We start from the raw sequence: 22,011 nt of genomic DNA on the forward strand, positions 1-22,011 counted from the left end.
CTAGGGAGGTAATAGGTCCTCATGAAAGTTTAGTATCGCAACAACAAATTCGACCAAAATTGAGGTATTTTTTAGACCCTTATCCCTTTACTATTCACGGTTTCTAAACATATTGTTAAAAATTTAAAATACAACCATTAAAAAATATAAAGTAAAACATATTCTTGTTGTCTTGAGCTAAAAAGCTTCCCCCAAATCATTTCCTCCACCAGAATGATCCATCAGAACATAAGAGCTAAACTACTTAATCAGACCAAAATAATTTATACATATTCCATAGATTTCTTATGATAAATATAAAATTTGAACAAAAATTACTGTTTAATCGAACTCGTAATCTATATTCTAGCTCTACCCCCTGCTAGGAAGGAGGATAAAGGATTGTCAATCATTACAAATGACAAAAAGGAACTTTTATTGGAATCAAGAACCAAACTTTGCAACATGACTTATAGAGTGTAACCAAAACAATCAAAGGAAATTTTTATTTGTTGGACAATATCCTCAACAATAACAACAACAGAATAATCAGTGAAATTTCACTAAGTGTAATCTGGGAAGGGTACAGTGTACGCAGACCTTCTCACTATCTCTCCAGAGTAGAGACAGGGTTTCCAAAAGACCGTCGGCTCAATTTCCTCATGAAGAAAATACATGCTAGTTGTTATGATTCTGGTCTGACTCAATCCCTTTACCATTTTGTAGGGGAGTGACAGATGTGTTCATCAAATCAAAACCCAGTTTTTGCTTTGTGATTTCATCAAGAACCTCAATCATTTCCTCTGAAAGATGGTTCTTGGAATCACCAACTTTACCTTGCCTGAAAAATATGTTGTTAGTAATAGTAGGAATGAAAAATCCAATGTGTGACCCCTCTTTATTCACCTCCAAATTACTCAGTTTCTCAAAACTGCATAGCTCTGTTATTCTCTCCACAATGCCTTCACTTTGTTCCTCCAATGAAAAAGGCTGCTCCAAAAACTCTGCTAATTTCTTTGCATTAAAGATTGGATCTTTCTTCAATTCTTCATACTTCAAGAAACAAACTTTCTTTGGAAATTCTAAACTGGCTTTATAATATCCCATTACATGATCCCAAAATGGACCAAAAGGGGAATACCCTTTAGTGAATTGATCAAATGCTTCAGGTAGAGAAATGAAAGGAAGTTCCTTAGGTCTTAATTTCTGTATAAAATGCCAGCAAGAAGCTAACACATCTTTCGGGTCGCGAAAGACGTATACTATCTTGCAGTTAGCCAACTCTGGTAAACAATTGAAAGCAAGATGTGAATGCATTAGACAAGTGTTTGGTGTTGGATTTGTTGGGTGCTTAAATGCATAAGCCTCTAACTGTGGTACTAACTCATGTGGATTAGAAGAGAGCAAAGGGTGTGTGTTGAAATCTAATTCAGCTCTGTTTTTAATAGCAAAAAGAAGGGCTTTAAGCCATGTAGTGCCAGATTTTGGGTAACTGGCTAGTAAGACAGTGTTTGGTTTAGGCTTGAAATGTTGCTGCTGAAGTGCTAGCAGACCTTGAAGAATTCCTGTGGGATACCAAAAGCCTTTGTATTGATGAATATGTTCACTCAGCCAACCTCTTTCTTTTGGTAGCTCAGATAGTATTATGTCGGGGGATTTTTGTTGAATTTTGTGGCTTTGTTCTTTGGTAACACCAGTTGGGAGTAAGGGGGTAGAGAATAAACTTTCCATTATTAAGTTTAATGGAGCAAAGAATCTGGCTAGACTAGAACAGGAAAGACAACAGCAATAGGCTGTTCGGCCAAATATAATATCATATATTATACACTAAACTGGTCAGTGTTCTCCAACTATTAGTAATGTAAGGATTAATTATAACATAATCTATGCATTATTTTATGCAAAAAATATTTATTTATGTATTAGTTATTTCATCTTTTATCTTGCATAAATAATACATAATTCCCCTCGTAATGTTAGTTATGTGAGTTTCTAAATAGTAAATCACACACAATATTAATTGAGTAAATTTTAGAAATAACAAACATAATAAGGCTCTATAACTATAGTTTTGATAATTGCGTTCCATAAGACCATAACTATAGTTTCGTTTGCTATGGAGGCCCTGATTTTTATATTTCACGCGGTTTGTATATTTCGCTTGCCCGTTTGTATATTTCGTTTGCGAATATACAAATACGGTAAGTATATATACATTATGTATTTATAGTTTTATACATTTATGAATTTTTCAGAACTGTATTTGTATATTTCATTTGTCAATATAGAAACAGGGTAATTTATTGTGAATTTTTCATAAATCGTATACAAATAGCTAGGGTAAGCATATACAAATTAGGGATTTATACAATCAGGAATCAAATTATACAAAATTTCGATCAAGCGAATTACACAATTTTGGGCGAATTATACAAATTAAACAAATAGCAAGATTTAAGAAGACTATGACTACGAATCACAATTTTCCAAAATAGTAGTTATATCATTTATATATTTGCTATTCTGCACAATTTTTTCTTAATTTTATACATGAATAATTTGTCTTCTATTTAGGTACCAAATATGACATTAGCACACGAAGATTTTACTCATTGGTGTCAATTGGTGGGTCTATGGATTTTTGTTGCTCTCTGTAAAATTTCTAGCATGATAGATTTTATGTTACGTCAATTCATGCTTGCTCAATCTACCTAACGCCCTCTAATAATATATGATTTGCAGACGTACTCTCTTAACACGTGATGTACTACGACAGTACTAGTGGCGCGGACCTATGTTATGTATTATGGCTGCTCCACTGCCTTGTTATGTATTATGATTTATGGGGGATCCATTGCTTTTTGCGACAAACATTATGCATCAATTTCTGAGCTAAAAATAGTTGAGCATCCATAATACACCGACAATAATTACTATAACAATTATTTTCATACTTTAGATTCAGATTGGTTGTCCATTATTTTAATCAATGAATATCATATTCTTATTTAAAAAACGACAAGTTGATTCATACCAATCAATTTGTCTTGCAACATTATTGGAATGTGCCATATGACCAAACTACTAAAGAAAGTAGATCAAACAACACCACAATTTCATTTCCCACTAAAAGAGCGTTTTGGGTTTGTATTGGCATGAATGGATATACATATGAATCAAGGACCGTAAATATATTGTTCAAAAACCTCAATACATACTGAAACAACGCATCAATGGCAATTTCTTGCAATGAAGTAGCAAAGGCGAAAAAACATAATAGTCATCAGTATAAATCACTTACATATGTTGCAGTAGTTATATGTTACAGCAACTAAAAATAATTGGATCCGCGTACAGAACAACAAAAAAGCAAAGACAAATATCTAACCTCAAAGGAACAAGATTATTACAAAAATTGCTAGAAAAATTTGTTCTATCATTTGTAGAGACAGAGAAAACCTCTCAACCATAAGTGATTCCCCTAAACCCTTTTATCTTAATGCATGCTTGTTCCAGTGTATAATATCAGTTTCCTTTTTCACACTCTACTAAACTGATAAGAAGACTAGGGAAGAATCCTTAATAGGGCAAAATTGTCTATTTCTAACTCTACAATGATGGGATCGAGTATGTAATCGTACTTGAAAAGTATTATAGTGTTTCAATGTGTAGCACAATCCTGAAGGTGTGGGTGCGTTTGATTTACATATCGTTCCCACAAAGGCCTATACCTGTTAATGCGTAGCTTAAGCCATGGCTTCATGTTTCCATTGAAGTGAATCACTGCTGCACTCTCTATCAGGCGATTGTCAACATTCACGTCATAACCTAATCCCAACACATGCCACCTCCGATCAAGTGGCTCCGTCATTCCATAAAAAGCTAATAGTCCAGGTGGAAGGGTTCCTAGCTTCCAAATAGTCCTATCAGCATTTTGTTCTATCCAATAATGATATCGGGAAGTAACACTTGCTTTCCTCCAAGCAATCAAATCAAAAACATTCATACCAAATGCCCATCCACAGGCCTGGGGATCAAACTTAGAGCTGATGAGTGGATTTGAAAAATTTAGATACTTGTAATAACGATGAAAAGCTTCAAGACAAGTTTCTACTGCTCCATTCACATTTCCATGCAAATCCAGTGAAAAGAGAGGTGTCAGATCCTTCTGAACTACAACATCATCATCAAGGAAAACAATCTTCTCCAACTGGGGGTAAATCTCAGGGATGTAAAACCGAAGGTGATTCAACAAATATATATATTTTGGATTCCGGAACTTTGGCTCGACACCAGTATCTTCAGAGCCGTCAAAATAATACTTCCTGGAATCTGTGGACATTAGCTGCTTTACAGCAGGAGAATAAGATGAATTCAACCAAGTGAAGTTGTCAATATTCTGTACTTCTACTGTAGAACCTTTGAAGTCATTGTTCAGGAACCAAGCCAGCATCACTCCATAGTGTATTGAATCCGTTACGATATGGAAAACTAGCTGCTTAGGGTGATCAGCATTGGCCACAGTTGAGTTGATAACTACTGAAACTGCCAACAGATTATCTGAAAATATGCAGAAGTGATACAGGTTATTGTCTACTAAACGAGGTGAGTTTCTCCTCTCATCAGCAAAATCCTGCAATGACTTTTTTGTAAGCCAATCAGCCATGAGCTTCATTTCTAGGCAGTGCAGCTTCTTTGGCAGAGACTCAGCTGTTAACTGTCCGAACATCATACTTTGAACAGATGCAGCATTGGCACGCTCTTCAAGAGCTTGAATATGTGATTTCATTGTCATCATAGTGGTAGCAATATCGTAATGGGCATCCTGTGCCTTAAGGATGAGAGAAGATAGACTTCTTATGTTTGGCTCAGCTTCATCTAGAGAAATGGGCTCATCTCTCATTGCAGCTTTTGAGAGTAAAAGTTGACAACTTCTTATCTTTGTACTCAGCTCCCATGCAAGATGAAGATTGTTGTGCTCTTTTGCTATAATGATGTAAGCTTTGGCTAGTGTTGTTTGCTCTGCTATTTGTCTGGCATATGAATTAACACTTAACATCTCTTGTGTGAGATTCATACGCTCATGCACAACCTGCTCATTCCTAGACTCTCTTTCCTGGAACAACGAAAAATATTAAGCCAGTTGTGATTATCAAAGTACTTTAGAGTTAAAATAATATAAGATGGAACTCAGCCAATCCATCCAGTGAAGGTTAACTCTATCTGTATAATCATTTTTTTGAACTTGGATCTCTATCTGTATAATCGTACATTGGTGAATACAACAAACCATACAAAAGTATAGGTAAATGACATCGCAATTCTCATTAGACGCATCGCGTAAAAAGGTGTTAGTCAACAATTACACAGTTAACAAACTAATCCATAATTGCAGTTCTTTTATGTTTATAGAATGCAACTTCAAAAAGACCTTAAAATAGTTTGAGTTACTTTTACCAATTGTTAAGTCCTTGCTCTTAAACCACGTAATGAATTACATGGATATTGTTATTCCTGGAAGGATTCTCTATACAAGACTTGGAAGACCTGTCAACTCAAACAGATGTGCCAACTATAAGGACTCATGGCACATTCTATGCTTCTGCATATTTTAACATTAAAAGAACTAAAATTGCTAACAAACAGACATTTAACATTTGTCTTGAGAAATTATCGGAAAGACTTAAAAACAGCAATAGGTGAAAAGGGCTAGAAAGTAGCAAGTGGAGTGAAGTGGAAAGATTAATCTAGCTTTATCACTTACAAAGCGAAGTATTAGGAACATGGGTTACATTTTATAATGATGTCCGGCAAAGGGTGAGGTAGAATGAGAGACCATCGAATTACTGAATGGGGTTAACACTTTATTTACTTCCTCTGACCCAAAACAGGTCCTATTTTCAATTTTTCATCCTTAGTTAATCAGAAATGGTGTTGATTTACTTAAAAAATAATTTTAATGCACTGTATATGCCTCTCGTGGAACCCATTTACTTTTCTGTAGACACATTTTTCCCACGTTTATTCCTCAAAAATGGAAAAGCCAAGATTTGGCTTCCCTGTGTAGAAACTTTTCCTGAATTAAGTGCACCAAATGAAAAATGGGACTACAATTTAGGTCAAGTAATCTAAACAAGTCATACTCAAAAATCTATATTGAATTATAAATCTATAACACTTCTACCGTCAATACTTTTGTGTTGGTTTTATCAGATAGACTGTCATAGCAAGCATGTCACCCATATATATTCTTTCCATGTGACGGTCAAGGTAGAAGTTGAAGTGGATGCCGATTAAATGCTAGTTTCAGGAAGGTGTTCAGAAAAAGAAAAAAAAAGGTGGCCCAGTGGTTTGAGCTTGGGACTTCCATGTTGGAAGTCTCAAGTTCGAAACCCCTTGCCAGCGAAAGCAAGGGGTTTGCCTTCTGGGTCGAGCTCGTCGCACCAGGCTTGCCTAGTGCGGGTTACCTCTCCTATGTGGTTTGCGAGCTATTGCATAGGAGCGGGGGTTTTACCCTGTGCGCACCCAAAGGATAGCGACTGCGGGTTTCCCTTGTCATCAAAAAAAAAAGAAAAAAGAAAATACAGGGAAACTAAGAAGACAAAACTGTGACTATGTTGGGAGCAGGGACCAATTGCTGGTGTGATGGGAAATAAGTTGGAGGTGGATTGTTGCCATTCTAGCGGAATGGAGAAAGGAATGGTAGAAAACAGGAAGCAAAACTAGGTATAGATAGATGTAAGGATGAGCTACCCTTCGGGGTGGCCCAGTGGTTTGGGCTTGGGACTTCCATTTTGGAGGTCTCAAGTTCGATGCCACCGAAAGCAAGAGATTTGCTTTCTGGGTTGAGATTGTTGCACCGGGCTTGCCTAGTGCGGAGTATCTCTCTTGTGTGGTTTGTGAGCTATTGCATAGGAGCCGGATTTTACCTTGTGCATACCCAAAGGGTAGCGGTTGTGGGTTTCCCTTGTCATAAAAAAAAAAAGGATGAGCTGTGTATAATGCACAGCAGCAGTGGTAGTTAAGTGCACAGGATCTAATACCACCATTTCCTCAAAATAATTAGCACAATCAAAAAGATTAAAGTCACCAGGGACACAAGCACACCGACAGCCACAAAGATCAGAAGAGACAACAAGTAAATTATTGACAACAATATTTAGAAAACAGAACGTTCAGTCCCCCACAGGCACATCTAATAGATCTGGAACAATATAGAAGCGATCCACATGTTCCACATTCTAGCTTAGGGTACATGAGCTACAAACTGAAAGAAAAATGGGCAACACAAATTTCCATTATAAGAGCTGAAGTTAAGAGAAAGTCACCGCACTTAAGCTTTTAAGCGACAAGTATCGCTTACAAGAACCAAAACATGAATGAATTGATGTTAATGCATTGAAAACTAAGTGCAGATTTACCATCCTACTAGAAAACTACCAACCAGTATTGTCAAAAACCTAAAACAATTCGTGAAACAAACATACAACAACAAGAAGATACTCAGTGTAGTCCCACAAATTGGACTCCCTCTCTGATAGACAGTCGGTTCAAGGAAAAACAAATCAAAGCAATCCAAGAAAAGAAGTAATTTATGTGAAAGCATAACAAGGCATGTTGAACAGTATCTACAACAAGATAAAACTATAATCAAAGTAGAAGAAATAACAGATGGTAACAAAAATCGATCAATGAAAAACTACAAAAGTAATCCTCACACCAGTAGTATAAAAGATAGCAGATTCTCTGATCAGAAACTCCCAGGAATGGAAAATGAACAAGGAGGATTTCTACTTTATCAAAAAAGCAAGTTCATTAAGCTTGGACTAGTATGATTCAGAAAGCAATAAAATTTACGAAAAGCAATGAATGATCTGGGTCTGGATTTGGAGGCTTACCGAAACAGGTTGTTCTACGTGATCCTCGTGGTCATGATGATGATGAACTACAAACAAAACGAAACCTACAATTGAGAATATTCCAAGAAGCGACCAGATCCAACAAGATAGCCTCCTTCGAACCGGGCGCCGATAATCGGCCGCCCGCCGCCGCATCTTATACCTTTATCTTCCCCAATTCACCGCCAAAACAAGAAATGAGAACAGCCTATCCCCGAGATTGAATCCACACACACAAAAAAACCCAAATCTGAGACCCCCAAATCAAGAATTGAAAGAAAACCCGTCCCTTTATTTCAATCAAGAATCACGAATATTGCAACAAACCCATTGGTCAGATTCAATCAAGCAAGACGATGGAATGCAGAATGAGCTTAAACAATGACGGATGGCAAAATGGTCTCGGCCAAAATGTTAAAAATGACCTTTTTATCAAACCTCAATGAGATTCAAGCAGCTTAAAGAGTATAGCATAGAAGATTGTGTGAAGAGGAGAAGCCTTTTTTAGGAGGAAAATAAGGAGATGGGGGAGGATCTATTTTTTGCTCATGTAGGAGGCAATTGAACAAATCTAATAAAGGAGCATGTGCCGCTGTGTTTAGTGAAAACCTTTACAACAAGCATATCTCCATCATCATTCTTGTGAAGAGAATTCAGAGACTTTTGTCAACTGATATAACAAATTGAAAAGAACCAAATATCACATCAAAATTAAGATTTTTATGAAGATTGTGTAAAAATTGAATGATATTGTTCCCAATGGAAATATTGTTACTCACTCTGTCCAAGCGTGTGACACTCTTTCGTTTCCGTCGGTTCAAAAATAAAAGGGAGTATTATTTTATATTTAATAATAATTCAATTTTAAACTTTTCTATAGCGTATATTAGAATAGAGTGAATACTATTAGACCCAACACATGGACAATTCGAGACGTGTGTCATTATAAGTCTAGTCAGATCCATTGTAGAAATCGTCCTTTATTTTCTTTCCTAATTATTTAGCACCTGATGTGTTGTATTTGTTCTTACTTACCTATTTGAATAATACAACATCTTCCGTTCAATTGCATCATTTTCTCCGATTGTTTAAGTTTAAAATGTCATCTTCTCACTGAAAACTCTCATTTGTTGAAGCTGACATATAGTGCCTTGAGGATGAAGCCAAACGTATGTAATTAGAGTCTTTCTTATGCTAGACTAGCTAATAGTAGGCTCATATATATAGCTACAATGGTCAACTTAGGTAAATGTACATTCATTTTGTTGTTTTGAATTTTGATAGCAAATAGCAACTTGACTTGGACATGTACCTAAATATTACATCTAAAACAGTACTAGACTTGGTTATGAAAGACTCTGCGATCATTTCGCTGAGGTTTAACTCATTGTATCATTAAGAAAAAAGATTCCTATTCCGGACCAAATCACATCATAATACTACTAGCTAGGCTCGTTACAATTTGACTATTTCCACACAGTCAAAATTGAGAAGCTACATATAAGGTCTACATCTCATAACGATGTGAGATCTTTTGAGGAAAACTGTGCATATGACCCCATGTTAAGAATATGTTTGGATTGATTTAGCACAACATACAATATTCATGTCCAACGAAATTTAACTCCTCTCATTTTTGTGTTTTAATTTGTACAATTCATTTCCTAATGGAGGAAGTAGCTACTCGTTTCGTGCAGATTACAGCAGAAAGAAAACCAAAATTTATAAATCTGAACAGTGCATGATAAAAACAATATGATTAAGCTAAGAGCCAAAAATCCTTGTGACGTTTAGTAGTAATGAGATATCCTCCATACTTCCTGCTCTTCCTTCTTACTGCAATTGTCAAGCATTTTGCATTTTGAATGCAGTGTTCCACAACTCTGTTTTTCGACTTTTTCCCTGACCATATCCTGCGTAAACGCCACATTATTGATCTTTTTCTTTGTCCCAATACCAGTAATGATACTTTTCTCTGCTTGGCTGCTTCTACAATTGCAGGGCCTTTTTCTTTCCCTTCTTCCACTGCAATCTCCACTTGCACCTGTTAACACACAAATCATCACAATTAACAGTTTTTCCAATGAATACACTCTTGGGCCGCAAGAAGAGCATCTCTTTGTCTGTGAAAATTCACCCTAGCAAGCGTCGTGTTCGATCATGACTCCAATCCGAGCTACTCTAGCCTCTTCTGGGCCTTGCCATAGACATGATATTGGTGTTACCCAAGAATCCTCCTCCCAACACCTACCTCATGCTTGGGAATCAAATCCATGACATTGACTCTGACATCAATTGTTAGGACTAAGTGTTTATCATCATATCAAAAGCCAATTTTATTTCTTAACTATAAGTCCACCAAGGAGGTGTATATTGATCATGACTCCGATTAGGGCCACCTTAGCCCCCTCGTGGGTCTTGCCATAGACATGATATTGATGTTACCCAAGACTTCTCTTATTGACTTTAAATTTTGAATTCGCCTTTAATTAATATCCATATTGAAATCAAATGCATTTTGTTCATGACAGGTCTCTCTCTCACACTCAAAAAAATGATTAAATAACTAAACAAATGAGACAAATTGCTTAGCAGCAAGTAAACACATGCTAGCATGAAGCCAAAAAAGTAGGAGTTGTTTAATTTACTTGTCATGTTGCAGTGTTACCTAGAGAAGAAGATTATTTTACCTACTAATTGGCTTAATTATGCCAACCAGAAATACTCGACAGCACTTTTTTAATTATATTTATTGGTAACTTTCCATGTGATTTGGTACGGACAATATTTTGCCTGACACTATACTCTGTATCTAACTTTTCTCCCATTCCATTATCTAACTTGGCCATTTGGACTTGCTACAACATTATTAGGTGAAAACAATAGTTTTATACTAAAGGATCGTGGTGGAGTAGTAAGTACTCCTTCATCCTTAATCAAAAGTCTTGAGTACGAGTCTCCCTATGTATGGAGTTGCCTGTGTTAAGGAGCGTTTTACCCCTAATGTGGGATTTCTCAACGCAGATTCGGATTTAGTCAGACTCCAATGTGGGTACCAGACACCAGACGGGAAAAAAATAGTTATATACTAGTAGCTTCATTGACCATTTCAGAACTTACCTCTGGTCTCTTTGTTTGGCACATAGTTTTCATGGAGTAAAGAAGTTCATAGGCTCTCTGATTAGTTTCACTGTTCTCATTTTCACCTATACAAGTAACAAAAACAGGACATTAGTTATGAAGGACTAATTACACCTGTTTCATTTCATGTGTCTTAATTTGATTAAACATGACGTTTTAAAAAGAAAGACGTTTAAATCTTATGATCTTAAAAATGTCAGACGGAGGGAGCAAAAGTTTTACCTCGTTGAGTGGGCTTGATTACGGAGAGAAGAATGATGGTATCATGGCTTTGAACAGTATGTGTAAGTGCCCATTGCAGAGCACTTTTGGCTTCAAGACTAGTGTCAACCATAACCATGACTCTATTATTAATCCCATTTTCAGAATCTGTCTTCGATTCATCGGTGTTGTAATTCATCTCAATGCTGTTTTTGCTGGAAAATTCAGACTTGTTGTCATCGGATTTGATCAAATCAATCGCCTTCTTGTACAGCTGAGAAGGCGAATTACGCGCTCGAACATGGACTGTAGTTCGATTCATACAAAATCCTGGTAATTTAACACGGACACGCATCATGTTTGATAATTTTGTTCCACAAATGGATTGGTAATTGGTGGTGTTTTTATTGAAAGAGTACTAACTTTTATATGTTAGAATTAGAATGGGAGGGAGAAAAGGGTGTGAACTTATATATGTAGTGACTCAAATGTCATGCCAAATCATTTTCTTCAGTCTTGGATTTTCTAAAGTGGGGTTACGTTCTTGGTGTTTTGACGTGCTTAGCATGAAGTTTTTGTAGACCCATACTGACTAGTTTGTTGAATTAAATGTCAATTATTTAAATAGTAGTGTTAACATTTTTGTTAGCCAAAAATATGAAAGTGGAGACCTAACATTTTTTGTTAACTAGCACTTCATACAATTTTATTTTTTTTAACAAAGGGTGTTCAACTGACCATCCTTCACTATATATGGCTACGTCATTGATTCTCTAGGAATGATAACACGAGTTTATGTGTTAAAAAATGTCACTATATTACTAAGCAAGTTACTATAATGTTTGTGTGACATGATTAGGTTAATATTTCTTTTCAAATTATTGAATTTAATGGTGTTCGGATTTTTTGTAACGTGAGGGGCAGTTTGTTTGAAGCTTTTTTTAAAGCTCTAAACGTGGGCAAGATTTGTGGTTGAAATCACAAGATTACAATTCATTATTTTTTTTTCTCTATTGTATATTATGTATACAAATCCGTGGATGCTGATTTAGGAACATAATTAAACATAGTTATAAAAAAAAATATTTTTAAGTTCAAATCTGATGCCACATATACTCCTATGGAATTTGGTAGAGCCCCACGTATAAAGATAACTTAATCAATTTGTTGAATTTATGACACACACAAAAAAAAGTCAACTTTATTTGCAAGCTGTAGTTTAGGAGTATTAAATAGTGTTCATTCTCTTTTTCCAAGAAACTTTAGTCTTAGTTCCAATAATGTCAACTTTTAACTCTATCATCTACCCGACCACATAAACCTAAATTGATTGTGTTTTTTGTTTGGATTAGGAGAAAATTGGTTCTTGCAGTTTGGCAAAATTCCATTATATACTACTATTTCAATGTGGACTTGCATGCATTTCTCATTGTCTTGTTTGTGTCAAATACCTAAATGCCCCAACCCCCACCCACTCATTTTTAAAGAAAATTGTAAAATTAGACTCTCAATTTGGGTAGTGGAATGCTCTAATATTCGAAGTTGAAAAATACAATAAACTGAAAGAGAATAGCTAGTAGGAATACTATATTCAAATCATGATTTGAGTAGAAATAACATATTGTATTTTCAAGATTTTAGATCTTATATATTGAAGTGTGTGATCATCTCATCTAAAAGCTTTTAGATGAGATGGTCACACACTTCAACATGAAAGATCTAAAATCTTGAAAATACAATATGTTATTTCTACTCAAATCATGATTTGAATATAGTATTCCTACTAGCTATTCTCTTTCAGTTTATTGTATTTTTCAACTTCGAATATTAGAGCATTCCACTACCCAAATTGAGAGTCTAATTTTACAATTTTCTTTAAAAATGAGTGGGTGGGGGTTGGGGCATTTAGGTATTTGACACAAACAAGACAATGAGAAATGCATGCAGTGGCGGTGAATCTCACCGCCACCCAAAATTAAAAAGAATTTTCACGTGCTTGACCATGAAAAAGAATCCGGCCCACAACAGCTTAAACTTTTAGATGAGATGGTCACGCACTTCAACATTATATATATGTAAAAATCTTTTGAATGACTTGATAGTGTAAAAAAATTACATACACCAACAATATAAAAAACTTAAAACTTAATATAATTAGAATGTTTTTGTCCTATTGCGGATAAATTATTTACACTAACAATATACAAAACATAAATTTCATTTTCATGAAGAATCAACTTTTCTCCACTGCTGGAGTCAATTTTTCATATTGGAAACAAATGGGAGAGATTCAAGAAGTCTAAGTGGATTAATTAGGACTAAAACATACATGATTGGCCACGGACAATTTTGGACAAAATACTGTTGTAGGAGTCAATGTCATTATGATAATCACTTAATATATAGTCAATATTTTGATTAGTAAATATTCTGGAAGCATGAAAATTCTTGCGCCCTTCATGGCTATATCCCTCCTATTAATGACCCCAGAAATCCAATATAAAAACAAAAGCTTAATTGGAATACTGAAATTATTATGTTCGCGTTTCTTTATCAATCGATTGACAAAATGCTCCAATTTTCTATTCTATGATAATGAAAAGGCTATATATAACACGAGTACTTCTGTATCTAACTATTTCGTAATTCTTAAACTCATGTTCCTTCCGGATAGGGTAACAAAAAAAAGTTATCTTGAATTAATTAAGGTCCAACATCTGTGGTCTTTTTGGGGAATTAATGAAAGCCTTCTAAATTTTATGTTAACTATCGACGTGCACGCACACACTTTAGATATATATCTAAATAAATGGAAAAATCTTTTTGGCCAGAAAATTTGATCAGAATGATATTTTATCTATGTTATTTTATTTTTTAAAATATTTTTACCCTTTTAACTAAAAAATGGAAAAAAGATCAGTTTGTTTTAAAATTAAAAAAATATTATAGTTTTTTTAATTTTCTGGCCATTTAGCACTTCCATATATATCGTTGTCGAAAATCTAATCCAATTATTGAGAAGCAATCTGGCATGAAATGTATATTAATGAAGACAAGAAAAATTAATAATCAGAATACTATATAGCATATAAACATATATATGTAAGAATCTAATTGACATATAGTACTACTTAGATTAAAAAATAATATTTTCATTCTCATTCTCATCACCCTTAACCAGAGTCTTGAGTTCGAACTCTGAGTATGAAAAAAATCTTGTTAGGAACACTACATCCAATGAGCCCTGCAGCGATCGATCCAAATTTCGTCAGGGCTCCACTGCGAATTCCAAACACGGGTGGAAAACCAAAAGGAAGTAATATGAGCAATAAATATTAGTACTAGTGGTAAAACGTTAAAGACAAAATATCCAAAGAGAGGATGATATATAGTACTACTACAATATATTCTGGATATTGTTACACAACAGCCATATATACACAATACACAATTAACTAGATATGAAAGTTGTGTTTGTCTAATATGTAACATACATATATATACTATATCTGATTAATAGATAACATAACATAGCATAATATTGTCCGCTTGGTTTATACTTAATAAGTTTTAATTCAACCGTTGAGATGGCGAAGCATCCATGGAGGCATCACAGAAGAAGTGTTTTGTTGTTGCTGCCGCGATGATCCTTCAACTTCTCCATTGTCTCCTGCAGTTGGGTATGCTTCCCTGCAATTTTTTCGCGTAAAATCAAATAGCTAATGATAAAGGGTATGAATAACATGAAAGTACAATATTTATAAAATTGGATGGGGGACAAAGAACATACCCCATGTGAAGGTTGTTAAAGGGGTGTGGCAAAACAAACGAAGATGAATTGAGATGATCATGACTCTGTTGCTCCCACGGAGTCTGTTGGGACATCTCTTTCTCCCTTTCCTTCACCTGTTCAACCAATATCTCCAAACATGTTAAAAGCATCGCGAATTGTTGAGTGAAATCTAAACATTTTACAAGAAAATTAATTATTAATTACCTGCTTTGAAAGATTGTTATTTTGTTCTTGCAATGCCTTGTCCTGTGTCATGTAAAAACAAAGCTATAGCTAGCTAGAAGCAACAAAATTTTCCCTGGTTTTTCTTGTACAAAAATTGATTATAATACTACTAGATTATATGAACAATCTTCTGTACAAGGCAAGTTTATATGGAAAAAGCTCTATATGATATAATTAAGCTTCATACCTTCTTTTGCAGCGCAGAAATGGATTCATGCATCAATTGGTTCTACAAGAAAAAAGAAGGTCTTGATGAGTTCAAAATGTTTTCTTAAAGAAACTGCACATGTACATGATTGTACCTTTCTTGATCGAATGTGCTTAAGAGCAGAATCGAGCTGGTGTTCCAGATTCTGAAACTCTTTCATACTCAATGTGTTCAACTCTTCTCCTGCATAATGCCTGTAAATAATCATATATATATACGTCGATCAGTAGGAACGAGGGATCATTTTTATATTAATTAATTGAGTACGTACTTTTGGTTTCTTTGCAAAACCTCAAGTCTGGCCTTAAGCTTAGCATGTTCCAAAGTCCAGCTCCCCTGCAAAAAGTATTTAAACAAAATTAGTCCTCTATTAATATTTATAAATTAAAATGAGATTTAACAAAGACGTAGGCATACATACCGGGGTTTCAATATCAGTAGCAGCATTAAGCTGCCTTTCAGCATATGAGTACCTTTCATACCTTTCAAGAATCCTTTCCATGCTAACATCACAAAGAGAAACGACAATAATCAAAGATTTTATAAATGCTAGCTTGCACTAACCCAGCGCAAGAAAAATATATATTCTTGGCCTAAAATTGCATCACAGTAACATCGTGTACATGCAATAATCAGGTTGCACCAAGAAGATAGCACATATCAACGCGTAATCTAACGGCCTAGTTTTAAAAATAGGATGATATATATTATGTTGAGCTATGTGAGTTTTAATGATTAACAAACAAAAAATTTAATTAAGGGGCTTCAACAATAATGGTCTGTAAAAAAATATTGTTCTATTTCGGGTTCGATCCTGAAACTCTTTCATTCAAATGGACACCATTACCACTGTGCAAAATGCATTACTTTTGTTAAGGGTGTCAAACTTTAAATATATATCATTTAAATGTAGAATTTGACACATATATACAACGTAATTTTTCGACGACCGACGGGGCTGTTCTTATTCCAGACTCCAGCAATGTAATGTTATTATTCATATATTCCTTTATCGAGCCACAACTATATATTATCCATTCAGACATGATTCTCCTTAATATGCACTTATCACTAGGAATGGCAATTTGGATGGGTTGGATCAGCAAAATAAAATGAATAAAATATTAAATTCGTCCATATTTTAAATGGATAGAAATGTATTAACTAACAGCTATATTAAGAAATAGTCATGTGAGACACAAACTAAAAGCCAAAATAAGTTTAAACTCTTGGAACAAAAATTCATGAAAATAACAAACATACGAATTTTATTTTATTTTTCACCCTTCTTACCTAAACAAGCATTTCAAATGAATATTTGATAATATGAATATCTATATAATCCATTTGAATATCCATTTTTTAGTGGATAATATGAATAATATCCATATGTTAATCCATTTCTAGATAGTCATCAATCCAACCCATATGGGTCGAATTGGATAGTCCGCTAAATAAAAGGTTCTCGTGAGAACCTCTTCACCCTAAAATTTGTTTAATTTTGTTAAAATTAAAGCTTTATATTTACACTTCCATTAAAAAAATCAACTTGTATTAGTATATAATCACCCTAAAATTACAACATGATATGTCTAAATTTTATTATTATTTTTTGAAAGATAATAAAATTTTGTTACTTCAATATTTTTGAAACATTTAATTATTTAAATTAAAAGTGTTATGAGGAGACCCCAAAGAAAAAAAAAAGATGTAACATCATTTGTTTCACTCGTCTAAGTTGCTTGGATTCTTCAAAGTTGTTATAGGATTTGTGTCGGATCCTCCAAAAATGCACTACTTATCCATAGATATTTTTAAAGAGTCCGATGAGTCATATAACTACAAGAACAATATCTTTTTTTTGGTTTTCCACCCGGTGTCCGGTATCCACACTGGATCCCGACTAATCCAAATTCGCACCGGGAAGTCCCACATTGGGGTAAAGCGCTCCCTAACAAAGGCGACTCCGTACCGAAGGGGCTCTAACCCGAGACCTCTTGGTTAAGAATGAAGGAGTACTTACCACTCCACCACAACCCTTGTTGGTTACCAGAACAATATCATGGTCAAACAAAATAGTGATACATCTAAATTGAGATCCTAAATTAATGTTGAGATCCTTATATAAAACTTGCTTGACATTTAAATTTCCCTATCCCCCAAAATCCACAAACTTGAGCAACGAGCTTTTAACAACATGAATAGCTATTGAACTTGTATCTTCTAATACTTGTTATAAATTATTGATAAATATAAAGCCTTGCTTCATGTTGGAACAAGTGCATTTTTACTATTAAAATTATAATATACATTATTTTGATGTGTATAAATTAATGAGATAGTGTTCATTACTTGGTGTGAGTCGTGTAATCACGATTGTTACCACTAACAACTTACTCAAACATAAATAATATAACCATCAACTCATGTTTTACAATATTATTATCTCACTACCTTGCTAATTAATCTACGAAAGAATTCTAACACCTATATATAGACAGATTGCGCAAACTATGATTAATATTGAGATCTCTAATAATGAGAAAGATCTCTTTATTTGAACAATTAACCAGACAGATTTGTTTACTACGAAAAGTGCTTGGAATTAACCTTATGAGAAAGTTTAAAACCAATTTTTCAGTGACAATGACATAACAAGAAATATATAGACATACTTTTATATATAATAACAACAAAAAAAGACATTTAGCGGCAATATATTTTCCTGTTAGTGGTATTTGAGTTATTGTCATTACATTCAGAATCGCTAAAATTTTTAAAGATATTTATATTAAGTGTTCGTTAGAAATATTCATTTTTATTATTGACACTAAATATAATATAACGATAATGTTTCTAAATAATTGACACAAAATCCTTTATTTGTTGTAGGGTTTAGCATGCACATGCTTGCGGAGTCACTACAGAGCCTTGTATTAGACAAAATATGATGCAATGATTGTTGCACAGCACTACCAATAAGATTTAAGAATTAATGATGCAATGTCTTCCCTTAGTTATTTGCTGGGAAATATGAAAAGCCAGAAGATATCCTTATTTTTTAATATATATAATATCGAAGATCATGTTAAATACGTTATACTATTACATAACTTATAAAATTCAACCATTTCCAATATTGCATTTTTTAGAATTGTTATGAAATATGCTCAAATATTAAAAATGTTGAGCAAATTTTTTTAGTCAAGATGTATCCATGTATAGCTAGCACTACATTGATTATCTTCACAATTGAGAAGGGATGAGCATGTTGACAAGAAGTTAGGCTTTATGTCCCTCTCTCTTATGTACTATTTTGTTGGTGATTGATGAACAAGTAGGGGTCCTTGCCAAAAGGAAAAAGAAAAGAGAGACTTCTTAATTGTTTGAAAAGGGAAAAAAAAAGTATGAGAGGTGTAGGAAAGTATTTGCACTGTGTTTGAAAAAGTGAAAGTTGGTGTGGTGAAAAAGAATTTGAGAAAAGGGAAAGAAATATAGTCTCCAAATTCATTCTCTACAAAAGATGAATATTATTTTGTTGAAGTAATGTGTTCTTTTGGTTGAGCTTTGAAATTAATAACTTGTCCAAGGTTTGTTCGAGTCATATGATGTTGTCAAACTATTATATTCTGAAGAAAGATTCTTCAATAATGACCTGAATTTCCTTAAAGAGAGCAAAGCTCAAAGCCTGAAGAAATATTTGCTCAGTAACCTTAGTTCTTTTATTCTACTTTTCAACTGCATGTACAGTTTGTATTTTCACCTCAGGGCCGGCTCTATGTATAGTTTAATAAGGCATTGGCCTTAGGCCCCAATTTTAGGGGGCCTCAATTTTTTACCAACAATAAATTATGTGTTAATTTTTTATAAAAAATATTGATTATTATGATAAAAAGTATATATTTAAAATTATTATTTATTCTCTTCAATCCCATTCAAATAGAAGAAATCAAGAAAATATTGTTTTATTTTCTTACACTCTCTCTACTAATACTCACATTATTTTCTTTTTAAACTCCTTTTACACTCTTCTTTAAATTGGTGATAAATTAGAGTAATATTCTGTCAAAAATATCATTTAATAGTCGAAAAGTGTTGAACAAATTGAATTATAAATTATTTTTCCATTTCTTCTTACATTTTCAAGCATTACAGCAACCATAGTAAAATGTGGGGTAACCAAATTATCAACTTCATCAAAGCTATGGTTCTAACTCTTATATTTATTTTGAAATTTGTCAACTTATTACTTGTAGAACTATGTTAACAATTCATATAATGATTGCCCGAGTAAAATAATATTTTTCAACGTTGAATTAATAAACTCTTATTTAAAACTAATAATTGAAAAGGAAATCGAATAAATCATTTATATATAAAAAAATATATTAAGTAATACTTTGCATTTAAAAATGTATGAAAAATAAATTTTAAATAAATGGATGTGAAGTTTATTTAGATTTTAGGCCTCTAATTAAGATTTCGCTTTAGGCCTCCGATTACGTTGAGCCGCCCCTGTTTCACCTACACTTTTATAATATCTTTGCATCTATTTCGTGATGCAGGTTCTAGTACCAGTTATCAGTGGTGATTAGCTTCAACCTTTTTTTGCAGCTGTGATTTGGAGACGAGGGAGAGCACTTGGCATTTTGGGTTTTTCATGTCTCCTTCTTTTGTTTTAGCTAGTCTTGTTGCCTTTGAGACACGCTTTGTTGTGGTCTACTTTTGAGACTTGTACTCTTTATTAGATAGCTTTGTACTAGTGACTTGCAGGTTCTGGGAGGGATTTCTGTATATATTTATTTTGGGTTGTTTCCACCTTGTTGTCTTTGTTTAGATTATTGTTTTCGCTAGTTTCTGCCCTTACACTCATTACTTGATGTTCTGGGTTATGGGTTGACTTAACTATTGGTAGGGTATAGTAGGTGCCATCATGACTCGAGAAATCGGATCGTGAGGAGTTGCTCCGGCAGATGGGGAGGGAGCCCATAGATCAACCATAGTCGAAAGGGACAGGTGGCGGACTTGCTAGCAAAGGAATAAGGGACTCAATTAAATCAGAATCAAGCTTTAATGGAAGACTCTAGAAGCGGACAAGGATGGATCATTTTTTGTTGGAAATGAAAGGCGACATAGTATATTGCATACTAGTAATATTCCGGCCCACCGGCTTTGTATGGATGCATATTAAATATATATATAAAATTTCTCTTTTAACCAAATAATAATAATAATAATGATAATAATGCAGAGTTCTTTTTGGCATAAGCAAACTTTTAATTACCTCCATCATAAAAAGCTGAATATTTCATAATTCTAAACTAAAACCTCTTACTTACCACTTGTACTATATATAAATACTCTCCAGTACTAAATTTAACTTGTTAAAGTATCATTTAGTGCATGCCCTACTTGGGTTCACCCTTGTACCCAGAAAATACACTAAACAACCATTGAGTATAACATTGAAAGGCTGAACCATTGACATGGATCATGAGTACGTTCTGCAATTAGTACGCTTTACCAACTCAACTAATTTCACGAGATATGCCCACAAGAAAGCTTTTTTTAAAGAAATCGTCATGAAAATAGTTGGGTCGACAGCATCACACAGTACTGGGGTTGTTAATATACTTAAAAGAGAAAGATTATGTTAATTATTATCGTATTATAATTAATTATATATAACAATAGTTGCTTTATGTAATTAGTGAAATGACCTCATTCCAGTTCTACATACGTATCTCCATTTTCTATTCAGTTACATAATTAGTACTGTTTAAGATATAAGCTTTAATTATTTCCTGTATTATTCAAATAGATCTGTTCAGATTTAATTAACAAAAAAAAATCTTGTATCCATTCTCAAATAGATCTGTACACTAGATTTTTTTAAGATCAAATTCAGAAAAAATCACGTTGTTAATTCTATCAAAATTAAACCCTCGAAAAATCAACTTAAATAAGTTTTGTATAATTGTATGCAATATTATTGAGGTCTACTTCAGCACACAAAAACTAGAAGAAAAAAAAGATGATAGGAAAAAAGTCAAAATATAGTGGTGCAGGAAAAATTTGAGAAATAAATAACTACATATATAATTAGAATTAGAGGATACGTACCAAGAGTCGGTGGAATACTCAAAGAGTTTTCCTTTAGTTGAAAAAACAATGAGTCCAACTTCAGCATCGCAAAGCACAGAGATCTCATGAGCTTTTTTCAGCAAACCAGATCGCCTCTTTGAAAAAGTTACTTGACGATTGATTTTGTTCTCAATTCTCTTCAATTGTACTCTTCCTCTACCCATATTAATTTGTTCTTCTTCTTTCTTGTGTGTATGTGTATATATTTTTGGATATTTATGTTTAGTATTTCTTTGTTTGGCAAATGAGAAAAAAAAAAACTATATCGTTATTATTGGGAAGTGGAAGGATCTCCCCAGGTAAAAGGAGAGGTTTTGATAAATACCAGAGTGGTTTCGTCAAAAGTGTTGTCGAGTTTTTATTGGTTCAGAATACTCTTCAGTCGTTATAATTAATACTCCGTACTATACTCCCTCTCTCCC

General features: G+C 33.9%; 4 protein-coding genes across 4 annotated transcripts; all 4 read right to left on the minus strand.

Annotated features, from left to right (window-relative positions):
• Positions 1-657: 657 nt before the first annotated feature.
• LOC107060147 (flavonol 3-sulfotransferase-like) lies at positions 658-1,710 on the minus strand. The gene has a single exon (XM_015307646.1). The coding sequence runs from the start codon at positions 1,708-1,710 to the stop codon at positions 658-660; it is 1,053 nt and encodes a 350-aa protein (XP_015163132.1).
• A 1,521-nt stretch (positions 1,711-3,231) lies between these two features.
• Positions 3,232-8,661, minus strand: LOC102582368 (probable galacturonosyltransferase 11). The gene is made up of 2 exons (XM_006345037.2): positions 7,878-8,661; positions 3,232-5,095 (listed from the first exon to the last, which is right to left on the minus strand). Exons 1-2 carry the CDS (start codon positions 8,031-8,033, stop codon positions 3,641-3,643), a joined length of 1,611 nt encoding a protein of 536 aa, XP_006345099.1. The 5' UTR covers positions 8,034-8,661; the 3' UTR covers positions 3,232-3,640.
• Positions 8,662-9,460: 799 nt separating this feature from the next.
• On the minus strand, positions 9,461-11,749 carry LOC102582716 (uncharacterized). Its single transcript, XM_006345038.2, has 3 exons — positions 11,241-11,749; positions 10,998-11,083; positions 9,461-9,921 (listed from the first exon to the last, which is right to left on the minus strand). Exons 1-3 carry the CDS (start codon positions 11,575-11,577, stop codon positions 9,637-9,639), a joined length of 708 nt encoding a protein of 235 aa, XP_006345100.1. The 5' UTR covers positions 11,578-11,749; the 3' UTR covers positions 9,461-9,636.
• A 2,855-nt stretch (positions 11,750-14,604) lies between these two features.
• Positions 14,605-21,945, minus strand: FUL2 (agamous-like MADS-box protein AGL8 homolog). The gene is made up of 8 exons (XM_006345039.2): positions 21,569-21,945; positions 15,867-15,948; positions 15,717-15,781; positions 15,540-15,639; positions 15,425-15,466; positions 15,217-15,258; positions 15,010-15,125; positions 14,605-14,909 (listed from the first exon to the last, which is right to left on the minus strand). Exons 1-8 carry the CDS (start codon positions 21,751-21,753, stop codon positions 14,795-14,797), a joined length of 747 nt encoding a protein of 248 aa, XP_006345101.1. The 5' UTR covers positions 21,754-21,945; the 3' UTR covers positions 14,605-14,794.
• Between the last annotated feature and the right edge of the window lie 66 nt (positions 21,946-22,011).

This window comes from Solanum tuberosum, unplaced genomic scaffold (assembly GCF_000226075.1).
Source record: "Solanum tuberosum cultivar DM 1-3 516 R44 unplaced genomic scaffold, SolTub_3.0 scf00062, whole genome shotgun sequence".
NCBI classification, from domain to species: Eukaryota; Viridiplantae; Streptophyta; class Magnoliopsida; order Solanales; family Solanaceae; genus Solanum; species Solanum tuberosum.